The sequence below is a fragment of the Calonectris borealis genome, chromosome 1, assembly GCF_964195595.1.
Source record: "Calonectris borealis chromosome 1, bCalBor7.hap1.2, whole genome shotgun sequence".
NCBI classification, from domain to species: domain Eukaryota; kingdom Metazoa; phylum Chordata; class Aves; order Procellariiformes; family Procellariidae; genus Calonectris; species Calonectris borealis.
The window spans coordinates 7,846,679-7,864,421 of NC_134312.1; the positions used below are offsets into that span (position 1 = coordinate 7,846,679).

The 17,743-nt window shown below is 44.1% G+C and overlaps 1 protein-coding gene and 1 long non-coding RNA gene across 12 annotated transcripts in view; both read right to left on the minus strand.

Annotated features, from left to right (window-relative positions):
• Window positions 1–8,523, minus strand: part of BEND7 (BEN domain containing 7) — a 46,853-nt gene extending 38,330 nt beyond the window's left edge. For 7 of the 11 annotated variants that reach the window (XM_075143869.1, XM_075143861.1, XM_075143842.1 and 4 more), the window contains exons 1-2: window positions 8,117–8,523; window positions 4,209–4,292 (exon numbers count right to left, since the gene is read on the minus strand). In XM_075143869.1, the coding sequence (XP_074999970.1) occupies window positions 4,209–4,292; window positions 8,117–8,177 (145 nt within the window). In that variant the 5' untranslated portion in view covers window positions 8,178–8,523. Of the gene's footprint in view, window positions 1–4,208; window positions 4,293–4,668; window positions 4,791–8,116 lie in introns of all 11 variants that reach the window. The other 4 variants (XM_075143893.1, XM_075143878.1, XM_075143884.1 and 1 more) reach the window with 4 other exon arrangements.
• Window positions 8,524–14,593: 6,070 nt separating this feature from the next.
• On the minus strand, window positions 14,594–16,262 carry LOC142079546 (uncharacterized). Its single transcript, XR_012672712.1, has 3 exons — window positions 16,185–16,262; window positions 15,933–16,077; window positions 14,594–14,716 (listed from the first exon to the last, which is right to left on the minus strand). It is a non-coding gene; the product is annotated as an uncharacterized LOC142079546 (long non-coding RNA).
• Between the last annotated feature and the right edge of the window lie 1,481 nt (window positions 16,263–17,743).

Below are 17,743 nucleotides of genomic sequence, written 5' to 3' on the forward strand. Positions count from 1 at the left end.
TGATGAGCCACAGAAAGTTAATAAGCATCACAAACACTAATGTAAGCAAAGCAATTTGCAGAATCAAAACCAGCATCAGACCCTGGGACGATTCAGGATTTGGGGGGTTATTCCTCTGGAAGCTGGATCAGCCTAGGTAGCCCAGCCACAACCACCACAAAATAACTCTTTTGAAGAGCTTGGTGAAACAGTTTCAAAACACCCAACAGGAGCAGGTACAGAAGCGCAAGTTACACACTTTCATGCCACACTGCAACAGCTAAATCACTCAGAAAAGGACAAGTGAGCAACTGTTCAATAAATGCATATATTAATGGGGTCATATTATTAAAAAAATAATAGATATGTAGCAACTTCCCCCCATTCTTGGAAATATCCCAGGTCAAGATCATGCTTCAGCCCCAAAGGGAAATGCTTTACGAAGTCAGATTGTTGGAGAACACAAATATATAAAATAAACTTTTATGCAGTCTAAATAATAGAAGCTACTATTCCAACAATCAATATAATTCTATTAAAAGTAACAAGTAACTTCACAGACTTGTGTTAAGTCAACTTTTCCTCTGTGAATAAATTGCAAAGGATATTATTTCTGGGACAGAATAAATTCTTGAAATTAGTGAGTAACTTATGCATCGCTCCCCTGCTCCAAGAACACGTTATTTATTTTTGCCATGACATAGTGAAGTTATTAATCTGCTGCCTTCCATTTCAACAATGCGAAATGCTGTAAAATGCACAGACACCTGCATTACAGTACATTTCAGTTCCACTTTATATCAGTCATAAACATCTCTGTTTTGGACATCTCTTCAAAACAAATGCTCCAAGCACACTGTGCATAGCATTCGATTTTATGAAACTATAAAAGTTCTTCACTGTTAATTACACAGACAAATGTCTCATCACACATTTGGTTACCAGGATAATATAATTAGTTTTCTACATTAACCTTTCAAACATAGAGCTGAATTTCAAGTTGAAAGCATTGTAAAAACACTCAGTCTGGAGGTATATTATATTTCTGCTTTTTTGTGATGATAATAAAATATTAAGACTGAAAAAAACCAATGTGATGTATGCAAAAGATTTTTTTTATAGACAAGCTAGGTTTAACCAGCGTTATCCACAAGATATGGTTGTACAGTCCCCTCATGGGCTTGTCCAAGTCTGGGCTAAAAGCCCTGTGACAGAAGGTCTATGCTGATAACTGGTAAAAGCTGAAGTCACGTCTGTCTTAAATCTTGTCCATATTCAAGGTTTAAGCACTTCACTTCGGGCTGCCTCCTCCTTTCCAGGTCGAGCAGTCTCTAAGGGATCAGATAACTAAGCCCTTTCCTTCAAAACAAAAGAGATGCCAGTCCTTACCTGCAAAATTCAGCAGCGATATTTCCCCCCCGAATTTTGCAAACTCCCCCACTGCATCACATAAACAACCTTCTTCCTAAGCTTACCAAGATCGGTTCAAAAAGCAGTTGGTCTTTATACCATCGCAACCATCAGAGGTCACGTCCAGTACCATGTTCCTCTAATTGTGCTGAAGCTTCCTCCAATTTGCAGCCTGCATTTACACAAAGCCACGTTTTGCCTATCTGTGCAAAAAAGACCATCTAGGTTCAACAGCTCTTTCCAGACATTTGATCCTTAATTCATCTGCTTGTTAAACAAACTATTCTTCTGATTTACTCATTTACCCTAGAAGCTCGCCTCTTCTCGACAGTGCATCTCTTCAGTTTGAGTTCATCGTTCTCAACTGTGCAACCAAAACATACGCCATTCCAGACAAAGCGTCACTTGTTCATAAAATGGCATTAACATTTCACCTTTTCTAAAGGTAATAGTTTCAATAATGTATCTTAGCATCCATTCACATACTAAAGGCTGCATCACATTGAGGTTCAACCGCTGGTCCCATGGATCACTTGAAACACCTGAACTGGAGAACAAACATAACTCTAAACCAACAAGTTGGAGTGAACATCCTTCTGGGATGAATTTTGGCATAAAACGGTGAAATCGAGTGAAGCAGCAATTATACCCTGAGACTCCTTATGAGTGGACAAGACACCGAGCTGGGGAAAGTGGTGTGATCCCACCATCCCTGAAGCACAACGAAAAATTACTCCAAGCAATGTGAAATTTTTAAAGGAAAGCTGGAATACCAAATGCCACTCGTCCCAGATCCCTGCCAAAAGGTGGGAGCTCAGATTTCGAGTGCTTTCAGTTGAGTTCAGTCCCTGACACTGCTTTCCCTACATCTCAGATCAGTGCCTTTGTCACTAGGAATCTGTATAGAAGCGGACACCAAAGTAACCTATTGAAAATAAAGTGGAGAAGGTTATGTGAGCTCTGAGTAACTTCCTGAACTGAACCCAACCCCCAAGGGAAAAAAAAAAGCCTCGTCTACAAATCTTGCATGGTCATAGGTCATTCACTCTTGTCAAAACCAACACGCTCTGAGGAAATCTGAAAGTTGGACACACAGGACATCACAAGGAAATAGCACCTTTTTCTTTTCATAGCATCTGAAGGTGGGCTCCCAGGACTGCCACTCTGTGCTTCAGTACCTGATAAGGAAGATCCTTGATAGGGCTCACATTCTTAAAGATTAAATTCTGACCGGCTCTTGAAAGAGGTGAACTTTAGGCACTTAAACGCCAGAGCACATTCAGTCACAATGAAAAGCTGGGCATACTCAAAAAGCCTCCCAAAACAAACCCAAAGACAACACAGCCAAACTAAAATCAAATCAATTGGTCTGACTCACAGCACAGATGTCAAAGCACAGACTCCTGCACGTTCTTAGAAGCATCCTGGCTTAAGCAACTAGATGCCTAACTCCTGCCAAAGCTTTATCATGATTTGGGGTTGGAAGAGAAAGCATTCAAAGTAAACCTCTGGTGGAGCTCATTCCATCAGGTTTATCAGAATTCACCAAAAGTGCTTACAGAACACAAAATCCAAATACAAAGCACAGCAGCCACCTTCGCTTCTCCCTGGAAATGGGTGTAGGGAAGAAATATTTGCTCAAAATCCTCATGGCGAGAAGCTGAGAAGGGAATTTAACACAGCTCTCACCCCCGTGTAAATATTCCAACCATCAGAAGATTCCACACTGCCTGAGAGGTCCTCCTTTTCTCTCCCATTTGCTGCTGACCTCTAGAAGAGGAGTGGCACTATGAACTAAGGAAACAAAGGCATTTTGCGTGCAGATTGACTTCAGGTGCCGATTCACACACTCGGGACCAATGCTTCTTGCTGGCTCGAGGGGGCAACACACACAGACTACGGAAACCTTAAATCACCCTACAAAAATGTTTAGGCTCCTGGTGCAGTTAAGAAGAGGCAGACACCTCCAAATATGTTGCTGCAGAGGCACCTGCTTTCTCTAAAGCCTGAGCAAGGTGTCCAAGAGCTTGCTTTATACAGCAAGAGTCATTATTGTAGCTCAAAAATCTGGCCCTTACTCCTCTGAATTTGGCCGGCCAAATTTTTGCCAAGAGGTGAGGTCCTAGATACGACGGGAGGAAGCAGGAAAGGAAGAAGCACTCTGCAGCTGAGGAGTTATATGGGACAAAAAGCACAGACAGGAAAGATAAAGGTTCGCTGATAACCAGTCCTATCATGCTGTAGTATATATCATGCTGCAGACTCTATATTACTTCTCTGTTTTCTTTACACATTTTTAACTGTTGATTTAATTTAATTTTGCCGTGGCAGGATTAGCAGGCAGGCTACAGAGGTGAAAGGACATTACATTAAGACAGCACATTAATCCTCTATCCCACCCAAGGCAGAAGCAAAACCAAACAAATAGCAGCTTCCTGGAAATTGAATTTCTGTTATCCAGATGTCAAAGATGTAATACCCCAATTACACAAACTATTGCCAGTGAAGCATGCCAGCAAATATGCAATGTAAATGGGGTGAGCACAGAGCTGCAAAACTGCAGAGTCAGCATCTGGCTCTCTGAGTGAGTGATAATTAGCACTGTGTGTAGACACTAATAAACATTTATGTCTGAAATTACAACTTTTAGCAGTGTTAATAAAGGATATATTGGCAATTCGTGGAATAAAAGGGTCTTGAAAAGAATGTCATATTAAACAATGGCAGGCGCTTCCTGTGCTTGCACAGAGATTTTTTTCCTCCCTAATTGCAAATGGCCACGCTATGTTGCTCGGAAATTAATCAACACAAGCACATACCTAAAAAAACTGGTTGTGTTTCTTTGGTCTCCCCATTAACATCATTGCTGTAGTCAGAGATCTTATATATCTCATGATGGTAATCTGGAATGAAAAACGATAAAAAAAATTAGAACTCAAGTGATCTGGAAAAAATGAACACTGAACACATTGCTACAGTTTTACTACATAATTTATCAATATATCTGCAGTTTATTTCATGTACATCAAATTAACCACAGAAAATGTGCTCTGTATCAGCACCTCCTAAAAAAAACTTTGCTCACACTGGAGAGACTCAGCTCAAATATTTCACAGATTTTAGGGAATAGCTACGCCTGCCCTAAATTACTGTGTTCATTTTCACAGCAAATTATCCCACCAGATGCCAATTATCTGGCTTCTTGTTTTACAGATGGAAAGCAGATTTATAACGTAAACTTCACCTTCCCAGAGACCAAGTGAAACTTTCAAACTTCACCTCGATCAGAAAATCAGGAACATACATTAGGGCTGCAATGTTCAGCTATACTGACTCATCTTGGTGTCACTGGCCTCTGAATCCTGGAGAAAGGAGGATCAGGGACGCCTTAGGATATTCACCTATAGAAACGAATGTCTGTGATGATCCTAAGAATAAACATTAGCATCTCATATTCAGAGATGTTACAGGATAAAAAAAAAAAATCACCATTGAATTTCTACTTTAAATAAAAGAACATTTTGCTGTGAAGGTCTCTGCTGTAATCCCAGGCAGGTGTTCAGTAAAACCAGAGCTTTGTTTACATGTGTACAGAGGGAATAGTAAGTCCAAGAAAAAAAAAATGTCTAAAGGCAGCTCTCCTGGATGCTATTTCTGACTCTGCTACTGGCACACACTTTGTCCTTCGGCAAATCGCTCTAGACTGAACAATATAATCAGTGTCTTGAAACAGCCACCTCCCCACCTAACGCCTTTAACACCCTCCCAGTTCCCCACGATCTCAGCTACTCACTCCGTAAACTAATTTTTCTGTTTACCTGCTTCACAAAAAACAAGGTAGAGATTAACTCATGGAAGAGCACTTTGGGGGATTCACTTAAAAGGCACAACAGAAACGGAGGGCGGCATAAGCAGCTCCTCCTCCCACGAGCAGCACACCTGCACCTCTGACAAAACAGCGACAGGATCGGAAAGGTCTCCTAGAAGCCAAACTTTTTTGTTATGTGCTGTTTATTTGTACAGCACAACTGTCTTGAGGGCACAAGAGGAGGAACAACCCAATAAGTAAACTAGAATCGAGCCCAACACAGCGATGCAAAAGAAAGAAAAGGGCCTGGAAAGCAAATGAGGGGAAAAAGAACAAAACAGGGAGTTGGAGAGGTCAGCAACGAGGTGCTATGCAAAAGGTTCCTCTGCCTATCGAGCACGCCCAGCGAATGAAACGGGTAAAGGTGAAGTTTGAGATACGATGTCAAGGAAGTAAAGGCTCCTTTCATAAGGCTAAAACTATGGGATTTATGCTGACTGCCTTCCATGGTCATTAGCTGTCCTGTTGAGGAGGGGGAGTGATGGAGCGGCCTGGCGGGCACCTGGTGGCCAGCCAAGGTCAACCCACCACACTCTGCACCTTCATCCTCTCAAGGGTGTCCAAGATCTGCTAGGAGTGAGTACGTGGAAACTAGGAATTAAACGACTTACAGACTCACGGTCCTTAGATATATAGATTACACGTGGTTTCTTCTCTAGCACTTCCCTCCGTACATCCAGCTGGTCACAATATTCTTCTGATCTACAGCTGCTGCCTTAAAGTCACCACATTTCACCCCAGAGGCGGCTGCATTTCAGTGCAGGAATGGATTTCCTCTCGATCTGGTCATTATTGATCATCTCGATAAGGTGCTCTGAAGTTTTTTTTGGGACAGAATAAGCAGTCTCCAGGCACACATCGTTAACAGATGGTGTGTTACCAACGAATCGACACAGCATACCCTTTTCTCTTTGGTTTCCTCCTTCTGCCTCGGATGTCACAGTCCGGGCGCTGCGAAATCCATATCAATTTCACAACAGTAAACACTAAACTGTGACATTACAGAATGACTCCAGCAAGAGGCAAAGGCCAATTACAAGAGACAACTATTTATACATAATTATCTTTCTAATCAACTGTGATAGAAAAAGACTATGCGAGTGCAGACTCACATGCAAAATGTGATTTTTATCTCCTCCATTCTCAAAGTACAAAGACATTATTTTCTCTCTAGGATGTGTTTTTAGTACAGCTTTCTATTTGACTTTCTATGTCCAAAAAGAGACCCCAGATAAAATAAGAATTGCTAACAATGTACCATCATAACTGAATTTACCTATTAAAACAAGGTTAAATAGACCGTCTTATACACTGAGGCGTATCTAAACCTGTAACGAGTGGCAACTGAGAATTTGCAAAATAGTAATCTATTTCTGATAGCACACATATTCTTTTTACGGCTCCATTAGGACAGAAATAAAACCGAGTCTTCAATTTCAGTTTTGCTTTTCCACGTTTCACTTTCACCCCCCCAAGCTCCAGCCCACTCCTGCACTAACTCTGCCTCCGAGTCGGGAGCATGTTCGATACCAAAACCCCACCAACCAAACCTGTTCTCCATAGAAATTAAACCCCTCGATAGGCTTGCTAATGCATACAGACCTCCAATACGTTTCAGACAAGTCTGATGGGTCACTGCTCCTCTAGTTTTTAACAGGGAGTATGTGTGGGGCTCCAGACCCCCCTACGACACTACAGCAGTCATTATTTACTATTCCTGCCAAGACAGTTTATTTCCATCTTTAAATTTCTTCGCATCAAATGTGATTTTGCCGAGCGCCTGCAAAGACATCGCTCTTCAGCCAGCAAGTCTTGATACTCGCGTGTGTGTCCCCCCGTTCCCAAGTGTGACATTACACCCAAGCAGTCACCTGCCTTGAACTTGGCATGCAGGACACACACACGGCGTTTCATGGAGATATTCCCGTGCAATACTTGGAAACACAAAGGGAAAAAAGATCTCAAGTCAAATCCATCAGGGCAAAAAGATCTCATCGGCCGGGGAAGGGATAAAGCCCCAACCAAAATAAATCCCTAGGGCTGGGAAGTCCACCTGTTAAAACGCCTACCAGCGCCTGCATCTTTTTATTACTGATTATTAAAAAAAAACAACAAGACTGAAACACAGAGCTGTGCTTCTTCCCCGACATGAATCCAAATATTTCCCCCCACGATCTCTTTTAAAATACCCTCTTATCCAAAAGCAAACACACCCCGAGCGAACAAGTTACACGCCAGCGGCTCTCCCCTGTCCACGTACAATTAATTAGCTACGTGGATTTTTAATAAAGCAACCTCTATTCGGCTTTTCTTTGAAATACGTGGATGTACGCAGTTAAGGGGAGGAAAAAAACCACCCAAAACACAATAAATCCACAGGAGTTGAATACTAAGAAGGTCCGTTGCTGCTCAAGTGTCATTATTTTTTGCTCGCTTCCCGATTTTACCTTTTCTCCCCCCCCCAAAGCAGGATTTACCACGAAACACGATCCAACTTTATTTTGTGCAAGATCTGCCTGGTAAAAAAAACCACGTCCACCTTTCTGGGGTGGTTTGGGGGGGGGGTTTGTTTTGGAAACAACACGTAACACACATGCAAAAAAAAAAAAAAATAACAAAAAGAGGAAAGGGGGGTTTAAAAAAAAAAAAAAAGCGTGCAATGGTTTCGGGGAGTTCAACCACAGGATTGCGGAGTTAAATAACAGGCGCGGGGAGGGAGAGGCGTTTCGGGGAGCGGGAGCACAGGCGTTTCGTAACGCCCCGCTCCCCCCGGCCCCGCCGGTGCAAAAGTCCGGGCTGCCCCCGGCGAGGGAACAAAGCCCGGGCCGCCCCCGCCGCCCCCGGCCGCCGCCGCCTTACCTTCGTTGATCAGTTTAAAGCTTTGGGATTTCCTGCTTCTCTTCCTCTGGGTGAACTCCATGGTGCGGGCAGGAAGGAGCGGGGCGGCCGGGCGGCCACCCGCCGGTGGTGGTGGCAGGACCAAGGTCCGTCTCTTTAATCAGCAAAACACGCGGGGGTTGGGAGACGGCGGCTCCGGCGGTGAATAAAGGGATCCGGGACAAGTTGGCTCCGGTCTTCCCCCCCCCCTCCCCGTACCTCCCGCCCCAAACTTTGAGGGAAAGCGGGGTGCGGCGGGGGGAGCCCGCGGGGGCGATGCCGGGCAGCGCCGCCGCCGCCTTCCCCCCCGCCGGCTGCGCGGCCGCGGCCCGGCGGCGAAGGGCGGCCCGCAATGGCTCGCCGCCGGCTCCGGGACCCCGGTGCCACCTGCTGGGGGAAGGCGGCGCGCAGCCCGGCGCGCCCCGCGGCGGTTCCGCCAGCCCCGGCCGTAAGCCGCCACCCCGAGGCCGGCCCGTCGCCACACGACACGCCGGGGAAGGCGGCCGGCGCCGCCGGGCCCCGCCGCGGGGGCGGCGGAGAGGGGGGCTGGAGGGAGAGGGGCTGGGAGGGCAGCGCCATTTTGTGTCCCCCCTCCCGCCGCCTCCGCTCCCCCCCCTCACGGGCACTTGCGTGCTCCCCCTGCCGTGCCCCGCCGCCGCCGCCACAGCCTCCCCTTCCCGCCCCCGGGAAGGCGCTGCGGCCCCGCGGCTCTCCGGCGGGCAGGGGGTGCCCGGCCGTCAGGGAGCGGCGGCCTCTCGGCGCGGCCTTGCGCCGCCGCCGGGCGCTCGGGGCCGCTCCGCTGCCCGCGGGCCCCGTCGGCGGCGGTGGGCTCCCTGAGGGGCTGGGGGGGGAACTCGTCGTGTTTAGCGGGACGGGCGACGTCCCCGGGCCAAGGTCCGGCGGGGATGGGGTTGAACTTGGCGCTGGTGGGGCCGCGGCGTGCGGAAAGTAGGCAAAACCCAGAAAGGGGGCTTGGCTGACGCGAACAGCTGCTTATGACCGTGTTTCACGGTAATTACCGCAACGATGTGCCCGCTTGCGTCGTGGACCACGGCCTGGAGGAGCGCGCTGAACCGCCGGCCGGGCCGGAGGACGCTGAGTTTCAGCCGCCTCCGTTGAACGTGGATCGCCGTAGCAAGAGGAAGAGTCTGGGTCCTCCGGAGGAGTGAGGTTGAGCGCGTGTGGCAACCCTCCGATGGTCACCAGGAGGTCACCGTAGCCATGCAGATGGCCCGAACGCAGCTGAAATTAGTGCTTTTAGTCACCACTTGACGCCTTCAGCCATACTTCCAGTTCACTTACTGTGCTAAATTCATTTCTGGTGTAGCGAGTTTTTTTTACAGTCAAGAGTGCTTTTGCCAAAATTAGTTTGTGTACCTTTTTTTACAGTCAAGAGTGCTTTTGCCTATTGCCTGTAGAGGAAGGACGCAGGCTTTTACAGTTATGACTACCGATAACTGAAAACACAGCTCCCGATCATCATCTTGTGTTTTAAGTGTAGTCAGGCTGTGTTATGACAAGGAGAAGAGTATGTGATACTTACATACGCCTACTCGAACAGATGCAAATGCGCATCTTCCCTTGGTCTCGTCAGAGTACCCGGGAGAACCCCATTGGTTCCAGTAATACTGACTGACCCTATCCCTTGGAATAATGAAATAAAATTAGTAAGAGGAAAGCAAATTGAATATTAACAATAGTGATTTGTATCCTAACTGTGAGCGTAGACAAAGTCAGAGCTGAATTCTTTCATGCAAGGTGCTGTCCAAACATTGTGCAGACAGTATACCCGGTTCCAAAAAAGCAAAATCAGGAAATAGGCTTAATGGTGAAGCAATATCAGAAAATATGCCTAATGGTAAAATTTATTAGACTCTGGAAAATTAAATTCATGAGGGAGGTTATGGAAACCTCACAGATTGGGTAAGGGTGTAATTTTCTATTAAATTGCTAAGTGGAAAATCCCAGAGGCAATCAATATGCTACTTTTGGAATTTTCCTAAACTTCGCTGTAAGACTTTGTGAAAGGAAACTGGGCTAACGTACTATTTAAAATCCTGCATTATATATTTTTGGGAGGATGCTGAAGCAGCAAAGGTAGATGGATGTCATATGCTGTTTGCTAAATTGTGTGGGTCCAATTAATCTCTGGTCCAGCGCAGTGAAGTCAGGTCTGAAATGCAGCAGCAGCGTGCCTAAATTTTGTGTACAAAAAGAGTATTTTCGCTTTTTTTTTCCCTCCCCAGTCTGCAGATTCCTGTCTGCTAACTTTATTCACAAGACTTAGAGCGCTGCTGAAACTGTTGTGTTTGACTCTCATCCTTCATGGGACAATAGGAGAACTTTTATAAAGCATAAGGCCTTTATTTACTGTTCAACTCACATGATAGGCTTTATCCTGCATTTGCCAAAGGAATGTGCTACAGAAATAAAAAGGTCTTTTCTGTTTTCCTCCGTTATTCAATTTTGTGAAACATTTTGGGATATAATTTATGAAAAAGTAATGGCAATGTTTTATCAGCTGCTCATTTGCTCCTTTTAGTTCTTCCTTCTCTGTTTTGGATTTTTTTTTTTTAAAGGGACGCTCAGGATTCGAAATGACATTTCAGTCTGAACGCTGCACGCTGCAGTTTCAAGTAATGTTTTATGAGAGTTAGCACATCCCCTTTTTATTAGTATTTCTCATTTTGCTTCTTGTTTCACTCTTTTCTACATGCAAAATAAGCTGATCCTGCAAGCAAACCTAATTATGGTTACTCAGTTGAGTAAACCTTGCGATTTTCATTTATGAAAGTTCGGATATGTTGTCATTTCATCTGCATAAAAGTGAATTAGAAACTAGGACAAGGTGACTTTAGGTCAAAGTCTTCTAGTTATCCACACAACATGTACGCAGATCCGGTAGCTGAAAACCAAGTTTTCTGCCCTGTACTGCTAATGTTTCTCAGCCATGACTTAGAAAAAAATACTTCAAGGACTCAAAGGCTCCCGTGTACAGTAAGTTGTGAGTCCGTTGTGGGGCATTTTGGGGTGGGCATCCTACAACTGGACTCGGACTATCTGCTCATTTGTCACGGGCCACCATCGCATTATTCTAGCTGGAGAAACCCGGAGCTGAAAGTCGTCTTTATTCCATTAGAATGGCTGCCTTGTGTCACCCTAGATAGTCGCCGGCTGCATCGCTGTGGCAGCCAAGTGCGTTAGGATAACGTGCACTGGCTCCGAGGGGCAGTCAGCTTTTAATTTCATCTTTTATTTATTTCAGTTAATGTCTCAGTATGGGATTGTTATTATTACACATTAAGAACCCATAGTTCCTTTTTTCTGGTGAAAACATGAACAATTTAGAGCATTTTGTATATATTCATGAATAGTCACAAAGTATTTCCTCAATCGAACCATTAATTGAGTAATGTGTTTTTCAAAATGCCATGAAATTAGCCAACTAAATAAGGGCTTTATCTTGCAACATTTTCAGAGTCAGTATGATCATCCCTGACCACTTCCTAGTTACCATTTTATAATGCTGCAATTTACTTTCAAAACATCCCCTCCCCATTCTAACTGATACTAATTTTCCCAACAATTTTCTGGTGTGTAAAATGTTTCTTTCATTTCGGATGCTAGGTCATGAGCTAATCAATTAAATATAATTAATCTAGTAATACTTCAGTATTAACAGCAGCAGTGCTCTTCACATCAGGATGTCCCAGACTTTCTCTTTGCTTCCAGGCTCACAGATGTGTCCAGTTAATTACAGTATTTTGATTATTATTCAGAAAGTAGGATGGTGTAGGACAAAGAAGACTGAAGAATCCTAGACCTGAGGAGAATTATATGGGTGTACTAAGAGCTCCTTCAGCTTTTCAGTTGGAAAAATTTTACTGGAAAAAGTCTCACAAACTCGATGATTTGATCTGAGGCTTTAAGCCTAATGTCAAGGAATCCATGTGAGGCCGGCTGAAGTAGGAAGAGGCTGCCGACTGTCATTAATAGCGCCATGATTACTACTCGTCTTGGAGCCTGAAGAAGTTCGGTGTGGTATTAGGAAGCAGGAGAAGGGTGAAGAGGTAAATTGAAGATCAGGAGCTGTGCAGATGACAGGTTAATAGGTTAGCTATTTTGGTTAGTTATGTGTAGTGAATGTCGTTGAGAATTTTATAAACTGTGGAAGCGTTTTTTCCCTTGCGGGTTTCCAGTGATGTTTTTGTGGTCATACAAAATATGTAGGCAGTACTTTTGATCAGCTCCCAACTTGACAGTAGGTCACGTTGATGCCGTGCTGTCTTACTACAAACCTTCCCTTTCAGGGGGCTTTCATGTTGGCATATCTGAGAACCGGGTCATTACAGAGGTCGGTTTCTGGATGTCCTGAAGAATTCCGAAGCATAGGAGTGCAGTTTAACTTGTTTTCTGATTCCACCTTAAGTTCTTCCTGTATCATTTTAGTCACAGTACTTGACGTCTATCCTTATTCTCTTCTTACTTTGGGACACTATTTTGAAATGGCTTCTTGTCCGTTCTGCTGCTTGTTAATCTTTCTCATATAAATTTAAAAGAAAAAACTATATGACGGACCAATGTTTTCATCTGTTTGCCAGCTCAGGGAGACCAAAACATTCCAGAACTGTTTCAACAATAAAGAATATAACTGAGTCTATGTACAAAGTGTTCTTTGTGTGTGCGGTTACAAACCCTGTGTATATTTCTGTATCAGAACACAAAACAATTTTGACTGTAAGGCTGGGCTTTTCCTCCCTCCTGTCATTTTATGTGTAGCTTGGACGAAAACTGCAAGAAAGGGCAGTATAGTCTAAAAGTCAAAGTTTGATGGTTATCCACTCTGATCGAATACTTGCAGGATAATTGGATGTTAAGGTATTATCTCTTCCCTAGGACAAACCAGTTTTCAGATTTGAATTGGGAGGAGTGGGTGGGGAGACCGAGGTGTCTAAGCAACAGATGTGGTTGGAGGATAAAGAAGAAAAGGTCCCAACAATGCTTTTATGAAAGCTAATGTGGAGGAGTACAAAAAAGTCTGCCTACATACATGCAAGTCCTGTGCTTCTCTGCAACATGGAGAAATTATGAGCTGCGCAAATTTTGTCCTGCCTCCCACTTACAACCCAAGATGCTTCAAGGGAACTGTGGGCAATGTGAGTAGGGAACGTTATTTTGCCTAGAACTCTGTTTTTTGTGCTATATAAAGAGTAATAGTCCTTAGAAATCTTAGTCTGGATGGGTCTTTACATCACTACCACCTCTATCTAACAAGACGAAGTGTAAAGCCAGGCTGGCATTCTAGGAAAGGGCATGTTTGAGGTTTGGGTAGTTCAGGAGTCGATGTTAATCGTGGTAGCCTGAGCACAGCTAGGGTAAGTAGTCCCATTTCTGATGAACACTACAGGCACAAATTGCAGCAAGCTCAGCTCAGGGTCCAGCAGCCCCGCGAGTCCCCTGCTAGGAAGAGTTCGAAGAGGGTTATGCTACTAATCATACCTACATTTTTGTGCCGGTTTGCCTCAGTCACAGCAGCTGAGGGCAGATGTGAGAGTGCAGCCATGGAAAGAGTCAATCACTGGAGCTACGGATGGAAAATGAATGCAGAATCAGCTGCAGGAACAATGCCATTTAGCAACGTTACACAGCTCCTTGAGGCTGCAGGATGAAGAAGCCCAGACAACAGCCATCCTCCTTTAAGTCCTGACGGAGACTGATGTGGGGACATTATGCTCTGCCTCCCCAGCCCCGCCTTCTCACCGTTTCCAGCTTGCCACAGGGAGCCGCTCTCTGTGTCTCGATTCTGCCTTGATCCTCTTCCGTTCCTCCTGCCACACATTAGTAAATGCACTTGCACGAAAATCAATGGGAGTTTGAAAACTAAAAGTAATGTATGCTTTGGTATGCTACTAATCCACTTATTTGGATCCTCTTACTGCTCCTCTGGGCTGCCCTGATCCTCTCTATCAGCCCACCCAGCTGCTCTGATCTGCTCTCTAAACTTCTGCTGTGGCTGTATTAGAATCCCTGTCAACTCACAGGGCTGCTGCCTCGGCGCCTTCAATCCCCTCTCCCAATGAGTCTCTCTAATAAATTACAGTCCTTATAGCTCAGAATACTGATGCAAGCTAAAATAAATTCATGAAAAGTTGCTGCAGCTCCTACTAAGATGTTCTATTTCCCTAAATGTTTCCAAACAGTACTTACATTTCAGACTGGAGAAATAGCTTAAGACGCGTTCATAACCACCTGCCTGCTTTTCAGTTCTAAAAAATGAAATTTCATTGCAAAGTACAATGCGGTTCAAAATCTACTCACACATGCACTTTTTAAAGACAGATTATGTGAATTTGATATCTGTGTCAGGCTGGAGACTGACAATATCTGAAAATGATGCTTTTATTCAGCAGTAAGAATATGCAGCAGCATTTTCATTAATGCGGCCCTCCCCGGATTTACCTTCAGAGATGTGTAGATATTGAAGACTCCATCACCCGTTCAATCCTTGACCTCTCTGCTGAGGCAGCCAGTGCACCTGAATGGGTATTTTCTCTGAGATGGACACATCCTGCAGGGATCAAACTGACCACACAGAAGTATGATCATTTAGTAACAACTTTGAGACATTTCTTGCCTGGGTTGCGTAGAAGCTCATGAGCTCATACTTAGAAGTACAATACTTTACGCTCAACCACTTATCTTCTGTACACATAAAACCAGAGGAAAATAGATGTTTTTATGAGCTTTTCTACCATCCAGCAAGATCTATTTGGCGTTTGGGAGGGTCTCTGTTATGTTTATTCACCTACAATTTAAATACAGCTAAAATGTCTCAAAAATGAGGGTTGTGAAGTATAGACATTGCTTTGGGGAAGGTTGAGGAGAGAGACAATTGTATGGATCTAAAACTCAGTGCATGGAATTTGACAAACCAGTCTGCATTTGCAGGGATTAGTCCTGTTACTGCATCTTTCCTGGAAGAGTTTGCTGCTTGGATATCTGTAGTGCAGACTGATGCTGAGAGTAAGTATGTTTCCCGCTTAACGTGGTTTACCCCTACTGCTGAAGTGCTAGAAAGAACATCTACAGAAATATCAACAACAACAACAACAAAGGCATGATCGTTTTCCTGCAAGGTGTTCTGAATTCTTTAACACTCACAAATGGCCACTGCTGTCAAAAGAGCACCGTCTCCCTAGTGACATCTTAGGACTGATTCATTAGGGGCTCTGATGACACAGGGCCATAAGCTGAATTACCAATACTGTTTCCCAAAACAACAAAATTTTCCTCAGATATCTCCCGTACCAGCCAGTTTGGCAATAATTAGCTGTTCTTAAATGTAAAGCTTTTTAGAAACAATAATGAGTTTTTACACCACCTCAATTTTATAGATCATAAAGCTGCTGGGATAGGAATTGACCTACGCATCCTTTACACAACCTGCATAATTCACCTAAATATTCCTTTATCAAAACCAGAGGATAATTATCATTCAAACAGTTATTTGAAGCATGTTTCTAAAAGCCACACTAGCCCTAGTAACCAGTAACATCCATATGGAGCCACTGCTTTCCTAAGCATTTTAACAGTGCATTACAGAGGTCTGTCCTGGCAGACAGGAACTGTAGGGGTTGACTTACCACGAGAACTAATCAAGTGATACTTTAAAAAGCAAAACAAACCGAATTAAAATACCACCTGCTTCTTTTACCTCTAACAATGCAGGGATGTCATACTCTTTTGAAGACTTCTGTATGTTAGAAATGCCGGGAACTTTTTTCTGCTATTGCCTCACCTGTGAGCTTTTCTTGTCTTTGCCAGTGGCTTTTGGACACCCGTGGTGGAGCGCTACCCCCCAACTTCTTCCTCGATCTTCCTTCTGGCTGAGTGTTTCTCAGTCTGTGACCTCCTGGAGATTGTGCGCTACTGTTTAGACAGTTCTGGAAGGTAAATAAGAAATAGCAAGCCTAGTATAAGTGGCTTAAATTCATTAAATGGAGGGGATGCACCCCAATGCAAGAATTGTAGGGAAGGGCAATTTGCAAACCTTAGCGGAGGTGCTACCAGGGCTGCTTAGTACAAACTGTCACGCATACAGAGGTGACCTGTGGATGTGACAAGCTGAAGATACCTGTAAACAAAGTAAGTAAACATGGGGGCAGAGAATGGGAAACTGGGTGGGTTAATCCCTTCCAAAAAGTTAAGGACTGCTTTAATACATGAAGAAAAGAGTGAGACTGGATGTGGAGCTCCCTTTGCCAGAAGTGGACATATTTAGTCATGGTATAAAGGCAATTTTATCAAATGTCTTTTTTGGTAAAGTATTTTGAAGATGAATAAAAGGAACCGTGTACCTATCTGAAAAAGGTTTCCAAGAGTGATCTCTGCCCTGTGTTACTTGAAATGAGTTCTTCTGCAATCTCGGTCAGCTGTAAGGCATCAGTTCTGCCTCCTGTGTGCAAGTGAAAGCATACACTGGCTGAGCTGGGGTTTTCCCCTGTTTTAATATCAAATAGAAAAGTGAAACTGGATACTCATGAAGTATTGAATACAACCTGAAAACAGCTAAATATAAACTGAATAAAACAACTTGAGTGCAACCAAAATCATTCTGATCAGCTTTACCACTCCGGCAAATAGATGACATCTGGGTTGTTTGAGTGAAACGATGTATTTCTGAGCTGCCTTCAATAATCTTCCTGTAAGTTGACAGTTGGCTTGCAGCAGCTAAAGCTGAGCAATCACTTAATCATCAAGAAATTGGAATGAAACACCTCGTGTATGTTTTAAGCTTGTATTTCTATTACTTACAAGGCTCTTATGAATGTTCGAAGATTTTGAGTAACTTCTAGATTTCCCTTTTCAGTCTTGACTTCATATGGAATGTTATGAAGCGAATTACTTCAAAGTAGCTTTGCGGTTAACTCTGTGGGGTTGTTCCAGAGGTCTGCGGAAACCTGGATCTAGGAAAAACACGGGTAACACTATTGCTTCCAGACCCAAGCTCAGTTTCAGTGAGCTCTCAAGACTCTGCAAGTGGTTTTGGGAGAGCTTAACGGCCTGGCTAGAGCCCTGACAGCAAAAATAACACTTATTAATCACATGTGAGACAGAAATACGCAGCCATCATGGTACCGAACCAGCAGTATTGCCCTGAAAAGCAAAACAGGAGCAGTAGAAAACAAATAGTCAAGCTAAGGATTTATAGCAGTGATCTAATTGACTCTAATGAGTAAAGTAATGCCATATATAATAAATAGATAGTTTGAAATACAGCTTAGAAAAGCACTCATTTCACATGTTAAAAATATCTTATGCACTGAAGTCATCAAAAGGATCATTGCATGGATGAGGGACCGGCACAGGGAAGGAATTGTCTGCTTTTATAACACACTGCTAAGCAGTTTCCACAGTCTAAGGGCTCCTCGGAGCAAGGGAGATTCGGAGAAACCCTCCTGCGGTGCGGAGGAACAGTTTCCATTGCATGGGGCAAGGAGCAGAGCTCACGGTGTGAGCTTTCACGTGCACCATGAGTTTGTCTGGCAAGGGGTGCTCCAGATATTCTCCCTACAACCAACCAGCATGTGTGAATGGAGACAGTCAAAG